The 20,717-nt window shown below is 41.5% G+C and overlaps 1 protein-coding gene across 1 annotated transcript; it reads left to right on the top strand.

Annotated features, from left to right (window-relative positions):
• The first annotated feature begins 353 nt into the window (after nucleotides 1–353).
• LOC125906261 (oocyte zinc finger protein XlCOF6-like) lies at nucleotides 354–18,940 on the top strand. The gene is made up of 7 exons (XM_049604762.1): nucleotides 354–410; nucleotides 2,857–3,042; nucleotides 12,496–12,898; nucleotides 15,360–15,552; nucleotides 15,654–15,755; nucleotides 15,973–16,056; nucleotides 17,544–18,940. The coding sequence occupies exons 3-7, from the start codon at nucleotides 12,662–12,664 to the stop codon at nucleotides 18,836–18,838; spliced, it is 1,911 nt and encodes a 636-aa protein (XP_049460719.1). The 5' UTR covers nucleotides 354–410; nucleotides 2,857–3,042; nucleotides 12,496–12,661; the 3' UTR covers nucleotides 18,839–18,940.
• Nucleotides 18,941–20,717: the final 1,777 nt, after the last annotated feature.

Raw genomic sequence — 20,717 nt, 5'->3', positions numbered from 1 at the left:
ATAAGTATAATTCCACGTCCCACATAGAAGTACTTTTAATATGGATTATTATTTACCAGCATGTTTATTCTAAATCAAAATGTCCTGCCAATAAAGCTTTGTCGGAGTGAATTGGATTGAGAGAATTGGGGGGACAAAACATGACTTCCTACACTCAGACTCCGGCTGAATGAGGTGCTTTGTGCCAACGAGGGCCAGACCAACAAACTGCTCTTTGAATTGTTTTGGAGTCGGGGCTGGCCTAATGCACAAACGACACTATGTCAACTCATAAAGCCTGATTTATAAAAGGAGAGAAAGGCGTCAGTCTCAGCCCACTCCTTCCTGGCATTCAGGATACACACGGAAAGCTGCAGGGAGTCAGCGTCACTGGGTCACTGCGGGAGCGAGGCGACGGACCAGAATATACAGTAAGTCGACATGGTTTTATCATTTTAACAGACATTTGAATCATTTCTAATGAGGGTAATAAAAGAAAATGATTTAAGGTATTTAAGGTATTTAAGGAGCTACTTTTAACCATTCAACTTTTCCCAATAAAAGTATTATTACTGGTGGCATGTGCTGTGGCAATCCAGGAATTTCAACCTGCTCTTCCACCATGTTGCTCTAATGCTTCTGATACAATCCCTCAGTCACCGGGGCTCCACCTTTCATACAGGCCCCACCAAGTCAAGCATGACTTGACTCCGACTCTCAGGGGTTTGGAGGTCAGAGGTATGGTGACTGAACAGCTGGCGGGGGTCACATGCCAAGATCACGCTTGGTATGTCCTGCCTCTGCGGATCAAACATGTAAAAACTGAAACCCCAGCGAGCGGGATCGAGCGTGTTATTGTAGTGTGATTCCCATCAAGTAAGCTCCAGCAGTCACACGCACCGCTAACCTCTCAGCATGCAGCAGGATTGTATTATAGTCCTCAGCACGTTGGGTTCACTTCTAGCTCGAGCGTGCTTAAACTCCTAACGCACAGATTGAGTAAGAACTAATGATTTATTATAGAAATCATATTATGTGACATGAGAAAGTGGATGAGCGGCACGTTTAAGAGGCAGCTGTGAAGCACAGACATGAACCATAAATCATCACTGATGGGAGGTAATTTATTCACTGCTGGCACCCTATCTCGATGATCTTTACATCATGCATTCACATCTTCTTATGAAAGCGACCAAACAATAATCTGAGCGTGAGCCTGCTGAGCTGATGACGTAAAGATCTGATATTTAGCCTCAGGCTCAAACTGATGGTGTAATTAGAGCCTGAGAGTTCACTATCAGCCCTGCAGCATCATGTCCTCGCATGCAACCAGCCCTACACCACACAACAACATGCATGAGTTCCTATTAGTCTCTGTATTATTTCCTCATAAACACACTAGTTCCACCTGCAAACTTACAGCACATAAGACGACCGTGACTGGCTGACACACCTGTCACCCGAGTAAACAGAGCCTCAAATGTCAGTAACATTTACCAAGCATGAAATAATGAACATACATCTTTGTGTTTGTGTGTGTCATCATGTCAAAATGTGGTCCTAGAAACTACCGCAGAAGCTGTACTTTGCCAGGTGTCTATATATCTGTCTGTCTATGGACAGATTTTTTTCGCCGTAATAGTGTCGGTGCGAGATGCAGTCCAACACATTCTAACTCCGACCTCGTCACATATCAGCGTTCGGTCATGGACTTTCCACGTCCAGATACGACACAAAGCATCCTGGGTGTGTTGGTTGTTGATGTTCTGAGACGCTGTCTGAAGTTCTGCCTGTTACATGCATTTTCTTCTTTCAAAATACACTTCTGTTTTTACAGGAAATTTATCACTTACATACAGTCTCTTTCAAAATAAAGGCACTATGTCAGTACAACACTGCGAATTGTCGTTTTTTTCCTTCAACAACAAACGCATGTGGTTGGGTTTAGGAAGAAAGAACAAGATTTGGCTTTATAACCTCTCTCAGGTGGAAGTTGTTGGACCCGTTTCACCCTTACCCAACCAAGCGCCATTAAACTACAACGGCAACCAGCTGCTATCATTCAGATGTTAAAGGACAGCTTTTTCGCCCTAAGTCATTGCCCAAGTGCCAGATTTCGACAACTTCAGAGTGAGACGAGGTTGTGCAGTCACGAGGCTTTACAGGTGCGTGGCTGAGATCACAATGAAGGCCGAGTTTGAAGATGGGTGCGGTCCGAGCAAAGGTGCCAGAAGTAGGGTTGCAACAGTTTAAGATTTTCATGGTATGATAACTGTCTCAGAAAATATTGCGGTGTCAAGATATCACAGTATTACAGAATTTATATTATTATCAGTCAGAAGGACCCTTAAAGGAATGAAAATGGAAGGGTTATTGTTGGTTGAACAAATGTTTTATTACTTTAATTGAAACTTTATGCCATTTAATTAATGGAAGTATGTTTAAAAAGACTCCCCCAGAAAATAACCAAAATAAAGGGGAGATTCAATGTCCAGTTGCATTTCTTTTTCAATATCGTAGAGGAGTAAATGTACTCATGTATGATAACCGCCAACTTTCATATCACGGTATACCTTGAAACTGGTATATTGCCGCATCTGTAGCTAGAAGAAGGGAGGTACAAGATATGAAAAGGGCAATTGGCCTGCTGACTTTACGCCCCTAACCCACATTTTAAGTCACAGATTGTTGCATCATGGCTGGATTGATCCCAGTGCAAATGGTCTGTGGTCTAAATTTTGTTTTTAAACCATGGAAGTGGTTGTTTGTTGAAAACTGGTTCAAACTGAAATATGCATTTACATGGAAGTGCCCTCGTAGTGCAGTTATTGACTAATCTTCCTCTTCCGCTTTTATTTGTTCTTCTCTTACCCTCAGAGTCCAGCCTGGAGTAGCCTCTTTGCCTCTCATTAGGTGGTGTTTCCTTGCACTGAGTCCCCATCGGGACAAATAAACAGCTGTGATGGGAGCCAGGGCCTCGCTGACAGGTCATACTGCCTCTCGTCTTGCTGCAGGAGGAGGCACAGATGGATTTGGCTGGATGAAACTCTGAAAGTATTGCGGGTATGTGGCAGCAGTAAGATTTGGCATAACAATACACCTTGTTCTGTTTGTCCTTACCTGAGCAGCCCTGCACTTCACTGTCACACCATATCTCATCATGACCAGATTTACAGGTATATACAGAGAAAATGGCCTTGGCCCTGTATTTATTCCACACTGTTTAGCGGAAAAATCTGCTCCTAGCACCCTCAGTCCTAAAGCATGTTTCCCTACCACATATTATACAATGGTTCACACCTTGTAAAAATGCACATACACAACTGTTCGTATGATATCTAACAAATTAGCATCCCTACGATTGGTGTGGTTGGGTGTTGTCACGTTACGTATTTAACTTAAAGTTATGTACTTAATGTAAAGTTATGTAGGTTAGGATTAGGCAAGTAAAGTCATCATGTTATGTACTAATGTAAAGTTCAGTACTTAACGTGAAGTTACAAAGGTTAGATTTAGGCAAATAAAGAAGTCATGTAACTTACATAACATACAGTTATGTACTTAACAGAGAGTTAGGAAGGTAAGGCTTAGGAAAGTAAAGTTACTTAGGTTAAGTTTAGGAAAGTAAAGTTACATAGGTTCAGCTTGGGAAAGTAAAGTTATGTAGGTTTGGAGTAGGAAAATTACGTAGGTTACATTTGGGAAAGTAAAGTTATGTAGGTCACATTTAGGGAGGTAAAGTTACGTTGGTTATGTTTGGGAAAGTAAAGTTATGTAGGTAAGTGTAGGGGAAACTTACATAGGTTGCATTTGGGAAAATAAAGTTACGTAGGTTACATTTGGGAAAATAAAGTTATGTAGGTTATATTTGGGAAAGTAAAGTTATATAGGTTATGTAGGTTAGGTTTAGGAAAGTAAAGTTATGTAGGTTAGGTTTAGGAAAGTAAAGTTGCGTTAGGTTACGTTTGGGAAAGTAAAGTTATGTAGGTTAGGTTTAGGAAAGTAAAGTTGCGTTAGGTTACGTTTGGGAAAGTAAAGTTATGTAGGTTAGGTTTAGGAAAGTAAAGTTGCGTAGGTTACATTCGGGAAAGTAAAGCTATGTAGGTTATGTAGATTAGGTTTAGGAAAGTAAAGTTACGTAGGTTAGGTTTAGGAAAGTTACGTAGGTTATATTTGGGAAAGTTACGTAGGTTAGGTTTAGGAAAGTAAAGTTATGTAGGTTACGTTTGGGAATGTAAAGTTATGTAGGTTATGTTTAGGAAAGTAAAGTTGCATAGGTTACACTTGGGAAAGTAAAGCTATGTAGGTTATGTTGGTTAGATTTAGGAAAGTAAAGTTACGTAGGTTAGGTTTGGGAAAGTAAAGTTACGTAGATTACGTTTGGGAATTTAAAGTTACGTAGGTTACACTTGGGAAAGTAAAGTTACACAGGTTATGTTTGGGAAAATGAAGTTACGTAGTTTACGTTTAGGAAAGTAATGTTTTGTAGGTTAGGTTTAGGAAAGTTACATAGGTTATATTTGGGAAAGTAAAGTTACGTAGGTTACGTTTGGGAATGTAAAGTTCGTAGGTTACATTTGGGAAAGTAAAGTTACACAGATTACGTTTGGGAAAATGAAGTTATATAGTTTATGTTTAGGAAAGTATAGTTTTGTAGGTTAGGTTTAGGAAAGTTACGTAGGCCACGTTTGGAAAGCTACAATTATGTAGGTTATGTAGATTACATTTAGAAAAAATAAAATTGTGTAGTTTAAGTTTAGGAAAAGAAAAATGGTTTGGCATCGCTGCGTTATGTACTTAGCGTAAAGTTAAGTGAAAAGAGTAGAAGACGTACCTTAAAGTAAGTCAAAGTTCACTTGGTTTCACATGGGACTCGTAAATCAGTCTCCTGCTGGGAAGGTCATGGGTATGTTTGACCCAGTCACCTCCCCAGCCTCCCTCCTTATGTAGACTTCGTTCTTTATACTACTGTCTTCTTAACTCCCGTCAACACATTGGTCACGTGATCACAGCCTTCCGAATGACTTGGGTTGTAAACAAATTTCTGGCTCACGTGGGTTATATAGGAATTACTGGCTCATGATTACGTGGGTTATTTTGGAATTCTGGTGTACTTTTCATAAACAGTGCATGAGAACAGCCTGTTCCCCAACAAAAGAATGTTGTTGGTAAGGAATGAAAAACTTAGGTAGAAGTTGGAAAGTAACACAATTAGGATGGGAAATATATTGAAAGCATGATGCAGCCTGACCAACCTACACCATTTGTATCTGTGGTGGCAGCTGCTTGCAAGCTACAGACTTCTCACACTCACCTTTCAAGCCAACTTGATGTGAATATTAGATACTCAAAACCCTCCTGTTTTAAAGTAGTAAACATGGCAGTGGTAAAGACAACAAGAGACACCAGATGGAGACAGAAAGTTTTCTCTCATTTGGTCCAATCAGTGACTGCGAGTGCCCTCACACCTGCCATGAGACTTGCCCACCCAGCAGAGCGAGGGGGGTGATCATCATTAGTTACTATCAGAGGAGCACGCTGTCATTTCATTTCAGAGCCAGACTTCCTCGGGCCTCTCCGGAGCTCCTGATATAGGCGTAGCAGTTAATGAGGGAAATACCCAAAGTTAAACCGAGCATGGGAGCCTGAGAGGGGAGAGTGGGGGAGGGAGGACCAGCGAGACTGGAACGTGAGAGAAAAAGTAGCAGGATAAAGGAGACGGAGAGATGACGGGAGGAGGGCAGAGCTGTGAGTCTTTCCTGGAGGACGTTGTGGTGTCTTTGCTGTGGCTGTGTGGGTCTCTGGCATGATGATTTGGGACAGAAAGTAAAAATCACATTGCCAGGGATTACTACACTGCTATGGTGTCTGCTGCTGCTTCTGGGGCTGGAGGAGGATATGTACCTGTATTTGACACTTCTTCTTCTGCCTGCTCTGTGTTTTACACATTTCCACGAGAGGAGTTCAACAAGCTGTCAGTCTGCGGATAACTGAACTCTTTTGAGGCAAGATCACTGGATTAGCGTTTGTGTGGTGTCGTGTGTATCTGCTGTTTCTGATCAGGTGCAGAGCTTAGTCATCTGCTGAACAGGGAGTCTTAGCAGTTTGTTCACAGTGGCTAAGTTCTTCACTTGCACAGAGATGATGGGGATGTCTGACAAAAAAGTCTGATGGTGTATATTTAATGCAACATATTTAGAGGGAGCATCTTACACAAAATACTAAAAAAAAATGTTTAAGTGATAATTTTTCTTTACTTGACAGTTTTCTTAATTGACATTCCTGTGTGCCTTAGAGCTCCACTGTTGTCCAAAAATTATTAAAACACACTCATGAGTCAAACTGTTGCACTGGGTGACATGTTCCTTCATTAATATGATCACGCACGTTGTAGTTTATTTTGGCTCAATCCCACAGTCAGCCTCTTGCTGCTCCAGTATATATTTTCAAATGTGTATTAATCCACAGCTGAAAATAGTCCCCACAAAACACACTGTTTACTCCTGTTTGAGAAACGTTTGCTAAAATCTACAGTGCCCAGCTGTTTTAAGACATGACTGTGCATTTTTGAAAACTGAAGCTTTATATTTATGAGGTGTTTTTAGAGATTGGGCTGAGCTCCAAAGACAGGGTAGCGAAGTCTGGGATTATTGAGAAATGGACGAACACTTTCTTTAAAGGGACAGTTCATCCCAAAATCAAAAATACATAATTTCCCTCTTATGTGTAGTGCTGTTTATCAGTCTAGACTGTTTTGGTGTGAGTTGCCGAGTGTTGGAGATATCGGCCGTAGAGATGTCTGCCTTCTCTCCAGTATAATGGAACTAGATGGCACTCGGCTTGTGGTGTTCAAAGCGACAAAAAATACATTTGAAAAACTCAACAGTAACAACCCAGTCTCACTGCGAAGTCGTCAAAAACCACTATTTGGTCAGTGAGTTCGGGCATCAGACCCGGACAAAAGACCCGTCCTTTCACGTCAGTGTGACCACTGGCTTTCACCTGGGAGGCCAGTGTTTGCTTTCTGTAAAAGTGTAAAGCCAAACCCTGTTCTTTTTCCCTAAATCCAACCATGTGCTTTTGTTGCCTAAACCTAACCTTGTGCGAGTGTTGGCAAAATATAACCACGTGGTTTGTTGTTGCAGGAAAAAGAGGTCAATTCACAGTGTTGTACCAACAGATTGGGTTTATTTTAAAACAGACCAGTGGCTTTTTAGCCACCAAATTTAATTTTTTTAGTGATCAGTCACTGGTTTTCCACCAGGGGTAGGAAAATATTCATATCGAGACATCACTGCATTTCCAGCGGGTATTGTGCCACCAAAACCTAGTATTTTAAGCCAATAAATTAGCTTTTCCTAAATGGTTTTGGTATCCAAACATAACTACACAATAACCACAGCATTGTTGAAATGTAAAGAAATATAAAGTTTGAACAGATATGTTAAAGGGATGGTGCACCCAAAAATGAAAATTCAGCCATATCTACTCACCCATATGCCGAAGGAGGCTCAGGAGAAGTTTTAGAGTCCTCATAACACTTGCGGAGATCCAAGGGGAGAGGGGGTAGCAACACAACTCCACCTAATGGAGGCTTACAGCGCCCCAGATTCAAACATCCAAAACACATAATTGAAACCACAAAATATCTTCATACTGCTCGTCCGTAGTGATCCAAGTGTCCTGAAGCCCCGACATAAAAAGTTGTTTGGAAAAATGTCCTTTTAACTCTGTTTTTAGCCTCATTGTAGCCTGTAGCTCTAAGTGCCTCTCTGTGGACTGCACTCACGTGTGTGCGCTTTTGTGGTTTCAATTATGTGTTTTTGGACGTTTGAATCTGGGGCGCCGTAAGCCTCCATTAGGTGAAGTTGTGTCGCTACCCCCTCTCCCCTTGGATCTCTGCAAGGGATGTGAGGACTCTAAAACTTCATCTGAGCCTCCCTCGACATATGGGTGAGTAGATAATGGCTGAATTTTCATTTTTGGGTGCACTATCCCTTTAGCGTTTTTGTGCTATTATGTAGCCTCTGTGGTTTGAAGAAATACATAATGCCAAAATTTAAACTGGCGATTGGGTTGGACAGATGCAAAGTGGAACAAACCTCCAAAAAGAAAACCAACACCAAGCCTTACTTCTGACAGTTCCAAGATCTACGGTATATTTCTTGTTCAAGAAAGCATTGTAATGATATTGACTTTTATGAAACTAGTGTTGGGTGACATCCAGTTAAATTCAAATGAACACATCTGGAGCATGATGGGTTGGTGTGGATAAAGGGAACAAAAAGGTTGGGAATCCCTGCGATGAGTCTTAAAGCACCAAAAAAAAGACTCATAAACTATCTGTGCCATCTGAAAGGCTCCTTCCTTTCCTATGTCTGCCTGTATTGGCAATATGCAGTGATTATGTTCTTGGAGAAGGAGGGACTTTGCACCTGCATGTTTGTCAGATGTTTATCTGAGGTTGTGTAACTTCTCTCCCTGTGTTGTGCAAAATGATTGACAGTTTGCGATGTTGCCAACTGAACTCATCGCTGAAAAATTAAATTAAATTTCTTCTAACAATGGGAAGATTATATTCAATCCTAAAATTGTGGTTGCTTCTCCGTAGGGCTGATGTTAACAGATAACATCATAATATTAAAAAAAAGTCAATTAGAAATATAAAGACTGTTTGATGTTTGGTTGCCTGCGAGTGATTACAATAGAGGAAATGTGTTTTGCATGGAGATGAAATTCCTGCCATGTTTTGTTTTATGTGCAGAATTTGACACTTGTCTCATCGGCTTTGAACGGAATCACCAGAGAGCCACATGTGGACTGTCTTGACCGCCGTCTTGACATTACTCCACTGAAACATCTGGCCTTCCTCTTGTGCCTTCTGAGCTGACAGCAGTTCAATCAAACACACTGGCTCAGTTCAGCAGGAACAGGAGTCTGGTCAACACGCAACATTTTTTCATGAGGTGAATACCATGCGAATGATCTGTGGTGACGTCTCGGGAAGGAAAAGTACAGTGAGCAGTGATAGAGAGGAGAGCTGAGCCTGTTTGGGTGTGTAATGGCAGGAGATCTGGTTATGAGATCTCAAATGGTCATTGAGCCTAATATCAGTATCAGTTAAGGACGGTCTGACATAGGTAACAGAGGAATTGTTGTATTAGGGATTCTGTGTTTGGTATCATTTAAGGATGGTTTATGTACAAGGACTACAATTATTTTTCCTATTAAACACCTCAATGTCAATGTGGATCCTTGACTTCCTGACGGATAGTGGTTGTGAGAGTGGGCATCCACCCCCATCCTTAACAATAGAGCACCCCAGGGCTGCGTATTGGGCCCCTTGCTGTACTCCCTGTACACACACAACTGTGAAGAGTTTGCTGACAACGCAGATGTGGTGGGCCTGACACAGACAAGGACTACCTGAAGGAAGTAGGGGACCTGACCTACTGCTGTCAGGACAACAACCTAGTCCTGAACATAAGTAAGATTAAGAAGATGGGGTGGACTATAGGAAAAAGCAGTGAGGGAACAACACCCTCCTTAATATCAACAGATCCTCATGGAAAGGTGGACAGTTTCAAGTACCTTGGTATCCACATCACTCAGGGCCTGATCTGGGTGCCTCATATTGACTGAGAGGTGATAAAAGCAAGGCAAAGACTGTTTCACCTCAGACACTTTGAGGCAATTGCAGATATTCCCTCAACTAATGAGGAATTTCTACTCCTGCATGATCGAGAGTGCTCTGATGGGTAACATCACAACCTCGTACGGAAGCAGCACCAAACAGAACTGCAAGTTTGGGTGAACAAACAGTAGACAGTGCTCTACCCTGTCTAAAGGATATTTACACCAGGCGCTGCAAGAATAAGGCTACGAGAGTCATTTAGGATTCCAACCACCTTGATAGCCAGATTGATAGTCTTCTCTCCCTGCTGAGGTTGGGACGAAGGTATTGGATACACCAGGCCAGCACTGACTGGCTCAGGAGGAGCTTCTACTGTACGGCCACAAGAATACAAATGAGGACACTGCCCAAGGCTGCGCCTAACCCCAGTGTCAATCATAGACTCTAGGGGACCCCAGGCAAAGAATCTCATGTCCCCATAAAAATGCATTCAATCAATTGAGCTTGATCAAATTTCATAATCATTTATTAATAAATACACCATGCACACACAAATCTGAATATCTGAGCTATTAAATGATATATGGTAGATAAAAGGGACCCCACTGAAGAGGTTTTTGGTGCACTGTATAGTGCCTGTCAGGGGGTTTAAGGGGTTTTATGGCTGTCATTGCAAAATGTGCCAATAGCAGTGGTCATCAGTGGCCTTGTTTCTCAATTTACCCAAACATTTGGCTGGTTTGTCTCTCCTGATGGTTCACCCCTGCCCATCTCCACTCCAACCATACACATAATATTTATTATTACACTCTTTTTAGTGCACAAGCTGAAGGAACTGACGGGACATTTCACTGGAACTGTACATTATTTGATTTCATGTGACAAATAAATTGATTGATTGATTGACTGATTGATAGATTGATAGATGTAAGATGCTTTGTCTATCTAATACCATACACAGTGGTGCAGAAACCCCTCTATAACAGATTTTTGTTAGTTTGTTTTGTGTTACCAGGAGTGATGGGATGCAATTGTGTTGATGGTTGTCCTTGGTTTGTTCAGAATCATGAATGACTGCCCTCCAGTGGTTACAGTGAAGAAATACAACAGCACACGAATATATACAGTGGTGGAAAAAAGTTTTCGGACACCCCATGCATTTGTGAAATATTGCATTAAGAATCACTCTTAGGTCTTCAAGTGCAATTTCTTTTAGTACAGTAACAGCCAAAATACTAAATAAATCCTAAAAAAGCCATTAAAAACTTAAAATTGATTGGTTCCATAAAAATACATAAGAAATTTTGAGTATTGGGTCATTTTGGTACCAGTGATGAAAGTCGTTCTTTTTATTAAAAGACACAATTTTTGTTGCCAAGCTTCGTGTCTACATAAAGCCAGCACATTTGAAAGTTCTTCAGACACAAAAATGGCTAAAACAAGGAACCTAACGCAGGAAACACGCCTGAAGATAAAGATTCTCAGCCAGGAAGGGTACAGCTGCCGCCAGATAGCCAGGAAGTGCAGATGCAGTCCTTCAGCAGTTGGATACAATCTGCAGAAATACAGACGAACCAACAGCTTGGAAGACAAACCAAGATCTGGGCGTCCAAGGGTTTCTTCAGCAAGAAATGACCGCATCCTGATCCGCATGTGCAGGCAAAACCGCCGAATGACATCACAGGAGCTTCAGCAGCAGTGGTCAAACCAAACTGGTGTCCAGTGTTCCACCCGCACTGTACGTGGCTGACATTTAGATCATGGCTTAAGGTCCTACAAGGCTATCAAGAAGCCCCTGATCAATGAGATACAGAGGTTAGCCCGGCGTCGTTGGGCCCAGGCACACAAGAACTGGACAGCCAGGAATTGGAAGAAGATTTTGTGGTCAGATGAGTCCAGTTTCCAGCTTTATCTTCCTCCTACTAATGTGAGGGTACGCAGAAGGCCAGGCGAAGCATTATCTCCAGCATGTACAGTACCTACTGTCAAGCATGGTGGAGGCAGTATCATGGTTTGGGGATGCATGAGTGCTGCTGGTGTTGGTCATCTCACTGCCTGTGATGGCACACTGAACTCTACCAAGTATTGTACCATTCTCGAAACCCACATGCTCCCTTCTGCGCGTGCACTGTTCCGTCGAGGTACAAACTGGATGTTTCAACAAGATAATGCTCCTTGCCACACATCCAAGGCCAGTAGAACTTGGCTGCAGGAGCACAGTATCCAGGTCTTAGAGTGGCCAGCTCAATCCCCGGACATGAGCCCCATTGAAAATCTGTGGTGGATTATCAAAAGGTCTGTTTCAAAGCATAAACCAAAGAATTTAGAAGAATTAAAAGCAGTAATTCAAGAAGAATGGGACAAGATTACCCTCAACAGTGTGAAAGGCTCGTGGGAACATGCCAGCCAGGATTAGAGCTCTACTACGTGCCAATGGCAGGACTACTAAATATTAATTTGATGATGTGATGGTTTATTTATTTTTTGTTCAGTTTTGAACACATTCTCTGTTATTTGTTGACTTCGATACCGACAATGTTGAGAACTGACATATTGAAACTGTCAAGAATTTAGTTTTGTTAGTTTTTCTTGTAAACAATAAACAAAAAAATAGCCTATAATTTGTATTTGTTTGTATCTGTCTAATGCAGCCACACCTTTTGAAACACAAAAAAGATTTTTCCACAAATATTTCATGATAGTATTTGAGATTGTGTAAAATTTTAAGGGTGTCCTTATTGTTATTATTGTTATTATTATTATTATTATTATTATTATTATTATTATTTTAATGAAAATCTGATTTTAAGGGAGCAGCAGCCAAAACGCAACAAAAGAAGATTATCTGTTGTAATGACGCTGTACCACCTTATCCCCACTAGATGGCGGAGTCCTCCCAAAATGCAACGACTCTGCCGCAAAGCACACGAAGAAGAAGAATAAAGCGGAACAACAACACAGGTTTCCAACTTGCTCGGTGCAGAAACAAGGCTCTACACTTTGACACAGTATGAAAATATAAACTGGACCTTCACGTTATTCACAGACATGTTCAGCCTGGAGACTTTTGAGCGTCAGATATCTGCTGTGATGGAGACTGTGGTGGAGGCGGCGGTGACGGAGCTCGGCAGACTTTTGGAGAAGCGCTCGGATAACGTCATGGCCGCTCAGCAGCGCTCCGCTCCGCTAACGAAGAGCGAGGAGGGGGAGGAGGAGGAGGAGGAGGAGAAGGAGAGCGAGGTGACTCCACAGGGGGAGAGACGCATGTTTAACAAAGTCATAACGGTAACTAACACACACAGAGACACTCACTGGTGTCAGACGTTACATGAGAGTAGACAGACAGGAAGCTAGTTAGCAGTTGTGTGCAGTTGCTGAGAACAGCCTCATAAGGTTTAACTTGTGTCACAGGTTTTGGTTATGGATAGCTACAATAACTAACGGCATTAAAAACTACACTACCCATGAGCCTCATCGGTCGTTGCCATGGAGAGGACGCCATCGCCAATCTGAATATTGATTAATTGATTTGAGTAATAATTTAAGAGAAAACTCAAAATTCTCTGATTTTAGCTTCTTAAATGTTAATATTTTCTGGTTTCTTTACTACTATGACCATCAGGGGGTGTTCTTTACTTATAAGAGGAGGTGTTGGCTGGGGTATGACTTTTTTTTTTTTTTTTTTTGGGACACTCCCTGAAGCTACGAATATTTTCATCTTGGCCAAATTTGAAATGAGATGTAGAAAATAGTGATAATGAATTATCACTATTTTAAGAACAGATTTTTTTTTTGTTTGTTCATTGTTGTTTTTTTTCTGACAGAAGCATTTGTCGCCCATGATGTTTCCAAAGACCTAGAGAAATCTGACAGTCCAACTATAATTTCTGTCTTCCCGGTTCGTGGCCATGATAAATGATGTAATTTATGGCGATTTTTTCTTTAAAAATATGTGTTAAAATCAGGGTTCCTACGCAAGTATGGAAAGTATGGAAAAGTATGGAAATAAATTTGATCAATTTCCAGGTATTAAAAAGTATGGAAAATGAAAAAATAAAGTATGAAAATATTTATGTTTCCAGACTATTACCACTGTTCTAAAATACTGTTTTCTAAAATAGAAAATTAGGTATTTCCAAAAATAATTTAATCAATCCGGACCGTGTTTTATGCCGGGTCAAGCACAGTTTGTGTGAGAGCAAATGTCTCATAAAACATACCGTCCCTTTTACCTGATTGACAAGCGGTATGTCCAGTCCGCTGCCCCGTGACCCTCCTCCAGCCCCCCAGGTATCAAGTTTCACTCCAACACTGCACCTTCAACAAGAAGACGAGTTTCACGTGGTTCACAATGGGTAGATGCAAGTTTTTGGATGGATGGCTTGACAATACCGTATATAAATACTGGTTGGCCAAGGATTCCCAATTCACACACAGAGTTAGATGCAAGCTTTGTGTGAAATCGTTTGACATCGCCAACATGGGGGAGAAGGCGATTCTGAGCCACATAAAAGGAAAAAACACCAACGTCTCGTTACTGCATCGCTTGCACCCAGAGTCCCAACCTTTTTGCCTCAGCCCAGACATTGAACTTACCTGAGTTTTTATTTGCATGCCATTATGGTACTTGGCTACAATCGTCTATTAAGAATAATTAAATATGATGTGAAATGTGATACACTGATATATTTACTCAGATGTTGCATATTCTCTGAAGAAAAAAAAAACAACGCAGAGTCTGGAAATTAGGGTATGGAAAAGTATGGAATTTTCAAATTCCAAATGTGTAGGAACCCTGTAAAATACAAAATACAGCATTTAAATTTCCATGCTCCTCCCCTGAGCCACAAAAAAAAATCTCTCTTTACACCACCTCCCCCTCATAAGTAATGAACAGTCCCTAAACTGAATACATGTGGGTTGTGGACAAAACAAGACATTTAAGGACGCAATTTTAAATTTCCTGACATTTTATAGACCAAACAACCAATCAATAAATTTAAATAATCAACATTGAAAATGATTGTTAGTTGCAGCTCCACTGAACGCGTTCAAGCTGTATAATTATCCAGTCAAAAATGAACTAAATCTTTAGCCCCAGATCTTAAATGTGTTTTTGTACTTTTGCCATGTATGTGCCTTGTTGTGGAGTAAAAACAATATTATTTACCTCTGCCTTATGGTAGAGTAGAAGTATGAAGTGGCATGAAATGAAAACACATAATAAAAAAAGTAATAATAAAGTAAAAGTACCTTAAAATTTGTATGCAAGTTCTTGAGGAAATGGACTTAGTTACATTCCACCACTGCTCAAAACCATCTGATTCTATATTGGATTTATATTATATAAATCTGATTTGAGAGGAGTAAAGGGTGTTGCGTTTATTATTTTTAGGATCAATAGAATAATTGTTAAGTCTACACAATGTCTGAAAATTGTGCAAGATGTGAAGTTCCCAGAATGCAAAATGATGTATTCAGATTGATTTTTTTGTCCATTCATTGGTCATTTCATTAACAGTGATATAAAACTGAGAGAAGCAGTATATTCTTACATTTGAGAAGCTGGAGACCCTATTCTAAAAAACGTTTATTAGTTTGTTATAATTGAGCAGACACATTTTCGGTTATTCAACAATTGAATATTACATTTCACTGGAAGTGTACCTTACATGATTTCATGAGACTGATTAATGGAAAACTAACCACTCTTGTTGCTCTTCATTTCTCACCCACGACTTTACAGAACCAGTTTGCATCCCTCATGGAAGCTTTGACCAGAAGTGCTGTAGACAAAGTGCTGATGATGTTGAAAGTGTCCCTGTGTGAAGCTGAGGACAGTCCTGCTGCAGAGGGAGAGCAGAGGGCCGGGCTGAACGACGAGGTGACACAGACGAACATGAACCCAGCAGCAGGGCAGGTGGCCGAGGCCAAACAGCGTAAGGCAGTTAATGTCTTGAGTGACCGTTGAGAAGATTTTATGCTCATATTCTGGCATTTTTATGTATATTAAACAAGCTTTGTTGTTGTCATTGTTAAGTTACAGAATCCGCATCCAGGATTACTCCTCAGAAAAGAAAAAAAAACAAGAGAAGACCCAAACCAGCAACGACGAGGGGTGATGACCACATATACCACAGAGGTATTCAACCACCTGCTGAATATGATTTACATTTCTGATGGAATGGTAATAATGATGTTGCTCGTGAAAGAATCTTTAATCTTCTGACTAATTTCCATGGTGGAGATATGCTGGATTAGTTAGCAGGATACATTTCCTGTGTAATAATATTTCTGATTGGACAAACTTTAGTCCCTTAATGACAGATTCACTGAAGTTGATGTTTTGTTTTTTTCAGAGCAGCGGCATCCTGAAGAACCAGCAGCAGCAGCATCAGCAGCAGCAGCAGCAGCAGCTGTCACAGACTCAGTGATCAAACCTTGTGAGTAATGCCTCTTTACAAACCAGCAGAACAGATACTTCTTGTTTGTGTGAGGAAAAAGGTTTTTTTTTCCCAGGAAGTCCCTGGGAAAAAAAATTTACAAAAGAGACCTGGACAAAATGGCAGTGTAGAGTTATTAACACATCTAATTATTTTACAACATTTACACATAACACGATAAGTAGATAAGTAAAATTTGACTTTTTAAGGGACTGTACACATGCTGTGTCTTTAACCACCTGGAAAACGTGAGGTCGGGCGCTGTGAGTGACTCTTGTGCCTGTTCTGTACTAGCCTACTCACATGAAATCCTGAGTGCAGAGCTGATCTTCTTACAGATGCTGTTTATAAGTGTGTAGGCCGAGAATATTGTCAGTGAGACAGATGTAAAGCTCTGGGTAGCCCTGCACTAAACTGACCAACTCATCCATATTTATTTCAGACTGATATTTACTAAAGAAAGGAAAAATAAGGGAAAGATATCTGTCAGCTGTGATTAGTTGTCCCCCGTCACGTGACATGCGGTGCTGTTGCTTTCCAAAACTCAGTATATCTCAGGTTGCAGCCATCACACCCTAAAAAATAGGCGTTCAGGAACGTGTGTGCATGCCACTCTAGTATCACTTTGGCATTTGAGCACACCTGTTGCACATCTACATTAAAAACAGTTGGTTAGAGGGTGCAAAAAACGCAGCATGTGTACAGCCCCTAAAACAGCCACATTTTTTTGATAAGACATGTTTTGAATTTGGTGTTTAAATGCCTAATATTCAAATGGGGTTTATCTTGCAACTTTTTCCAAGTCCAGGGTGCTTACTGAAAAAATGCAGTCCTGCTGAATTCAGAACAGACTCCCTTGACACTATATATTATCTGTTACAGCGATCTATCTACCTGATCTCCTTAAAGTCACACTTACCTTAAAAAAAGTCTTCTGTAATTTTTTTTACCAGGGTTGAGCCGAATATTGGATGACACAAGTATCTGATATGGATGATGTACTTTTTATGAGCACAAGTATCATTCTAGTAAAATGTGTCTTGTAAATAGCTCTCCTACTCTTTTGATCAAAAATGATCTGAAGCTCAAAAATAATAGATTTTTTAAGAAAGAATAAATATGACAACTTTTATCAACCCATATCAGTTCCAGGTTTAAAATAACTTCTGGTTAGGTCCCACTCACTTCTGGTTTAAGACAAACCCATTCAGAGTACGGATAGTTCAGACAGAGAGAGAGAGACAGATAATGTAGTGGGTTAAACAGATAATGGTGTACTGGCTCATCCTTATTCTTTAGATCAAAATCTGTAAGTTAGTAAAGAACTTGCAAGTGATTGCAGAGATAAAACCTTTTTTTGTTTCCTGTCTTACAAACTAGTTTTGCTTTATGAGTAAAAAAAAAACAAAACCTGTATGTGTTTCTCTGTGTTAGCTGTGTACCTCCCACTTTGTTTCAAGTCCCCTAATGGAGCTTTTTTGTTTCAGCTGTTGCAGCCACACATGAGAGTAACTCTGGGTCCCTGTCTGACACTGAAGCTTTGACTACTGAGCTGGCCTCCAGTGTAGGTGAGGAAAATGGCGTCCAGGTGGATACAGGCACTTCAGCTCCCACGTCCAAAGTTAAAAAGAAGAAGACCACCGAGCCGCTGAAATGTCCTTGTTGTGACAAATCATTCACTCTGAAGTGTATGATGGACAGACACTATCTGACTCACTCCAAACCTCACCTGTGCTCTGAGTGTGGGAAACGGTTTTCAGGACAGCGAGGGCTCATTGCACATTCAAGACGTCACACTGGGGAGAAGCTTTACAAATGCTCCGACTGTGGGACAGAGTTTGCGTACAAGAATACCTTCGAGAGACACATGCGTAATCACAGAATGAAGAAGCCGAGCACACATACGTGCGCGCTGTGTGAGAATCACTTCACCGGGCTGCTGGCGCTTCAGAGACACAGGTGTTGTGCTTTGAAAAAGACGTTTGTTTGCTCACTTTGCCCGGAGATCTTTGAGTGCAGACAGAGTTTGGCCGATCACGAGAACCTACATTCAGGAGACAGAGATTTTGTCTGTGAAATGTGCGGTGAGAGCTTCTTCTCGTCCTTGTCCTTGGCCACTCATCGGGTGACTCACATGCAAAAGGAAAACTGCTGCGACGTGCTCGGCCTCGGGTGCAGCGACTTGAGCGTCCTCAAAAATCACCTGAGCAAACACACAGGAGAGAAGCTGTTCTGCTGCGAGGTGTGCGGTAAAGGTTGTAGTCACCAGAGCGCTCTGAAGCACCACATGCTGACCCACACAGGAGAGAAGCCCTTCGTCTGCGAGACCTGCGGCAAACGCTGCGGCCACGCTAGCGCGCTTCAGAACCACCTGAGGATCCACACGGGGAAGAAGCCCGGGCAGCAGCCGGTCTGCAGTGTGTGCGGCAAAAAATTCCGCCGCACGGTCAATCTCAAATATCACATGAGTATCCACACGGGGATGAAACCTTACGCCTGCGACCACTGCGATAAAAAGTTCAGCAACCCCAGCAATCTCAAGTTACACATGATGATTCACTCGGGGGAGAAAATGTACGGCTGCAACATCTGCGGCAAGAGGTTCACTCAGGCCAACAGCCTCAAGCTGCACAGACGCGTTCACACAGGAGAAAAGCTATACTGCTGCAAAGTCTGCGGGGAGGGATTCATACACTGCAGCGACTTCAGGAAACATCAGAGGGGTCACATGCCAGATGAGCCAGGAGATGGTCAGCCTGAAGAGACTGCTGTGAAAATCTAAAACATTTCATCGCTGTATGGTCACTTCATGTACTTATACGTTGACTAAATGTACACTGGAGACTCGGCTGGGCTGTGTGACAATAAATACTGTGAGATAAGATTTGTTGTCAAGGATTTTTTCTTTCTCTACACAGCTGTGACTCCGCTAGCTGTAACAGACCTCAGCAGATTGACCAAAAACAATAAAATCTTCACATTTAGTTACATCGCTATGAAAGGTTTCTCAACATAGTTTCTGAAAAAATTCTATAGCACGATGTAAAGTTACATATAGAACATAAATTCTCTTGAGACATCCATACATCTTTGTTGAACATGTCATTCTGAAACCATGAACATTAGTTTGCTGCTGTAACAGCCTCCAGTTCATCCCAGCGGTGTTGGATGGGGTTGAGGTGCATGGGGAGGTAATGTCATTTTGAAACAGAAAAGGAGCGCACACAGTTGACTGTCGATGTTGGTGAGCGTCTGTCGCCCCAGTTTTTGCTGTGTGTGGCCCTTGTCTGCAGCTTTTTGGCCATTTCAGCATGTTGAACATGTATGTATAAAGAGACCTGGATACATGCTTGGGGCAGACTTCCGCTGGACTAAAGTGACTCCCTCCACTTTAGTGCTTTGTTAACGTGAATGTGGATACAATCATTTAATCATGCGGCTCTTCTAGACCAGTGGTTCCCAACTGGTCCAGCCACAGAGTCCAGATTTGTCCTTAGTCATCAGTGCAAGGTCCAAACAGTTTAAAATCTTCAGCGTCATACTTGTGTTTGGCTATGTTGTCAAGCTGTCTCTGTAAGTAGCTATTGTCATTCACTCATTCGACAGCAGGAAACGACACTTTAGAATAAAAGCTCTGTGCAGGATATTCACTGGAATTCATAATGGACCCACGATCCACCAGTTGGGAACCACTGTTTTAGACTTTCCAAATATTATGGTTTGAATGGATTAAATCTCAATAGTGAAATAAGACATTTAACCGGGGTTGTGACGCTCAGAAAAATGTATGTATTGATTACAGATGTCTCTTTCGCCATGTAAGTCAATGGGAAAAAGTCCTTTGGGCCACAGGGCATCACATGATGGTTTAGTTACACAGTTTGGCCACTACGAAAATTGGCTTCAAAGCTGAACACACTTCCTGGGGGCTTGATATTGGCATGGAGACAGGGCAGGTCGGTGAGAGCAATCCCTCTGATTGGCAGCTCAGCTCAGTGCACAAAAAGAAAAACGTAAGTGAGGAAAGTAAACAAAAGGCTAAAGTCAAGAGGGCATGAGATCAAATTGAACCTGTTGTATTAGATAAGATTACTTTTTAGCCATTGAGCTCTTTAGCAGAGACAGTATGTTGTTATTTGCTAGTGCACCGTAGATATCCTTTGTTCTTTCAACATCAGGTTGTGTTGCTAACGTGCTAACTGAATAACTAGCGTCTTAAATCCATCCTGTCAGTCTACAGGTTTCCGTTTTTGAATGACGAATACAGACTACCGCCAATGCACAATGTATGTGCAAGTTGGGTGTTGGCTGTGGTCTTTTTGGTGTGTTCAAGTGCAACTTTTGGTGGAGGCACAGGTGATGTGAGGCGATGCAACAGTTGGCCTTCGTTACCACTTGTTGTTTGATGTTGGTTAGGTGTGTCTGGGCCCAAAGAGCCCAAACACATTAAGTACCACACACACCTTTGTGGTCTGGAGCATCCACACACTTTTGTCAGTAAGATTTAAATTCATGTGGCCCATTCCTAACAGGAAACTGAAATTGTTGTGAAGGTTTCCGGCAACACTTGACCACAAGTTAATAACTATTTTATTAAAACAATCCGTTAGCCTACAGGAAATGACACAATTAGACATGTTAGAGCAACATAACTTTCCCCC

Source organism: Epinephelus fuscoguttatus, linkage group LG18 (assembly GCF_011397635.1).
Source record: "Epinephelus fuscoguttatus linkage group LG18, E.fuscoguttatus.final_Chr_v1".
NCBI classification, from domain to species: Eukaryota; Metazoa; Chordata; class Actinopteri; order Perciformes; family Serranidae; genus Epinephelus; species Epinephelus fuscoguttatus.
The sequence above is the reverse complement of the archived record's forward strand: the minus strand, read 5'-3'. Positions and strand labels throughout refer to the sequence as shown.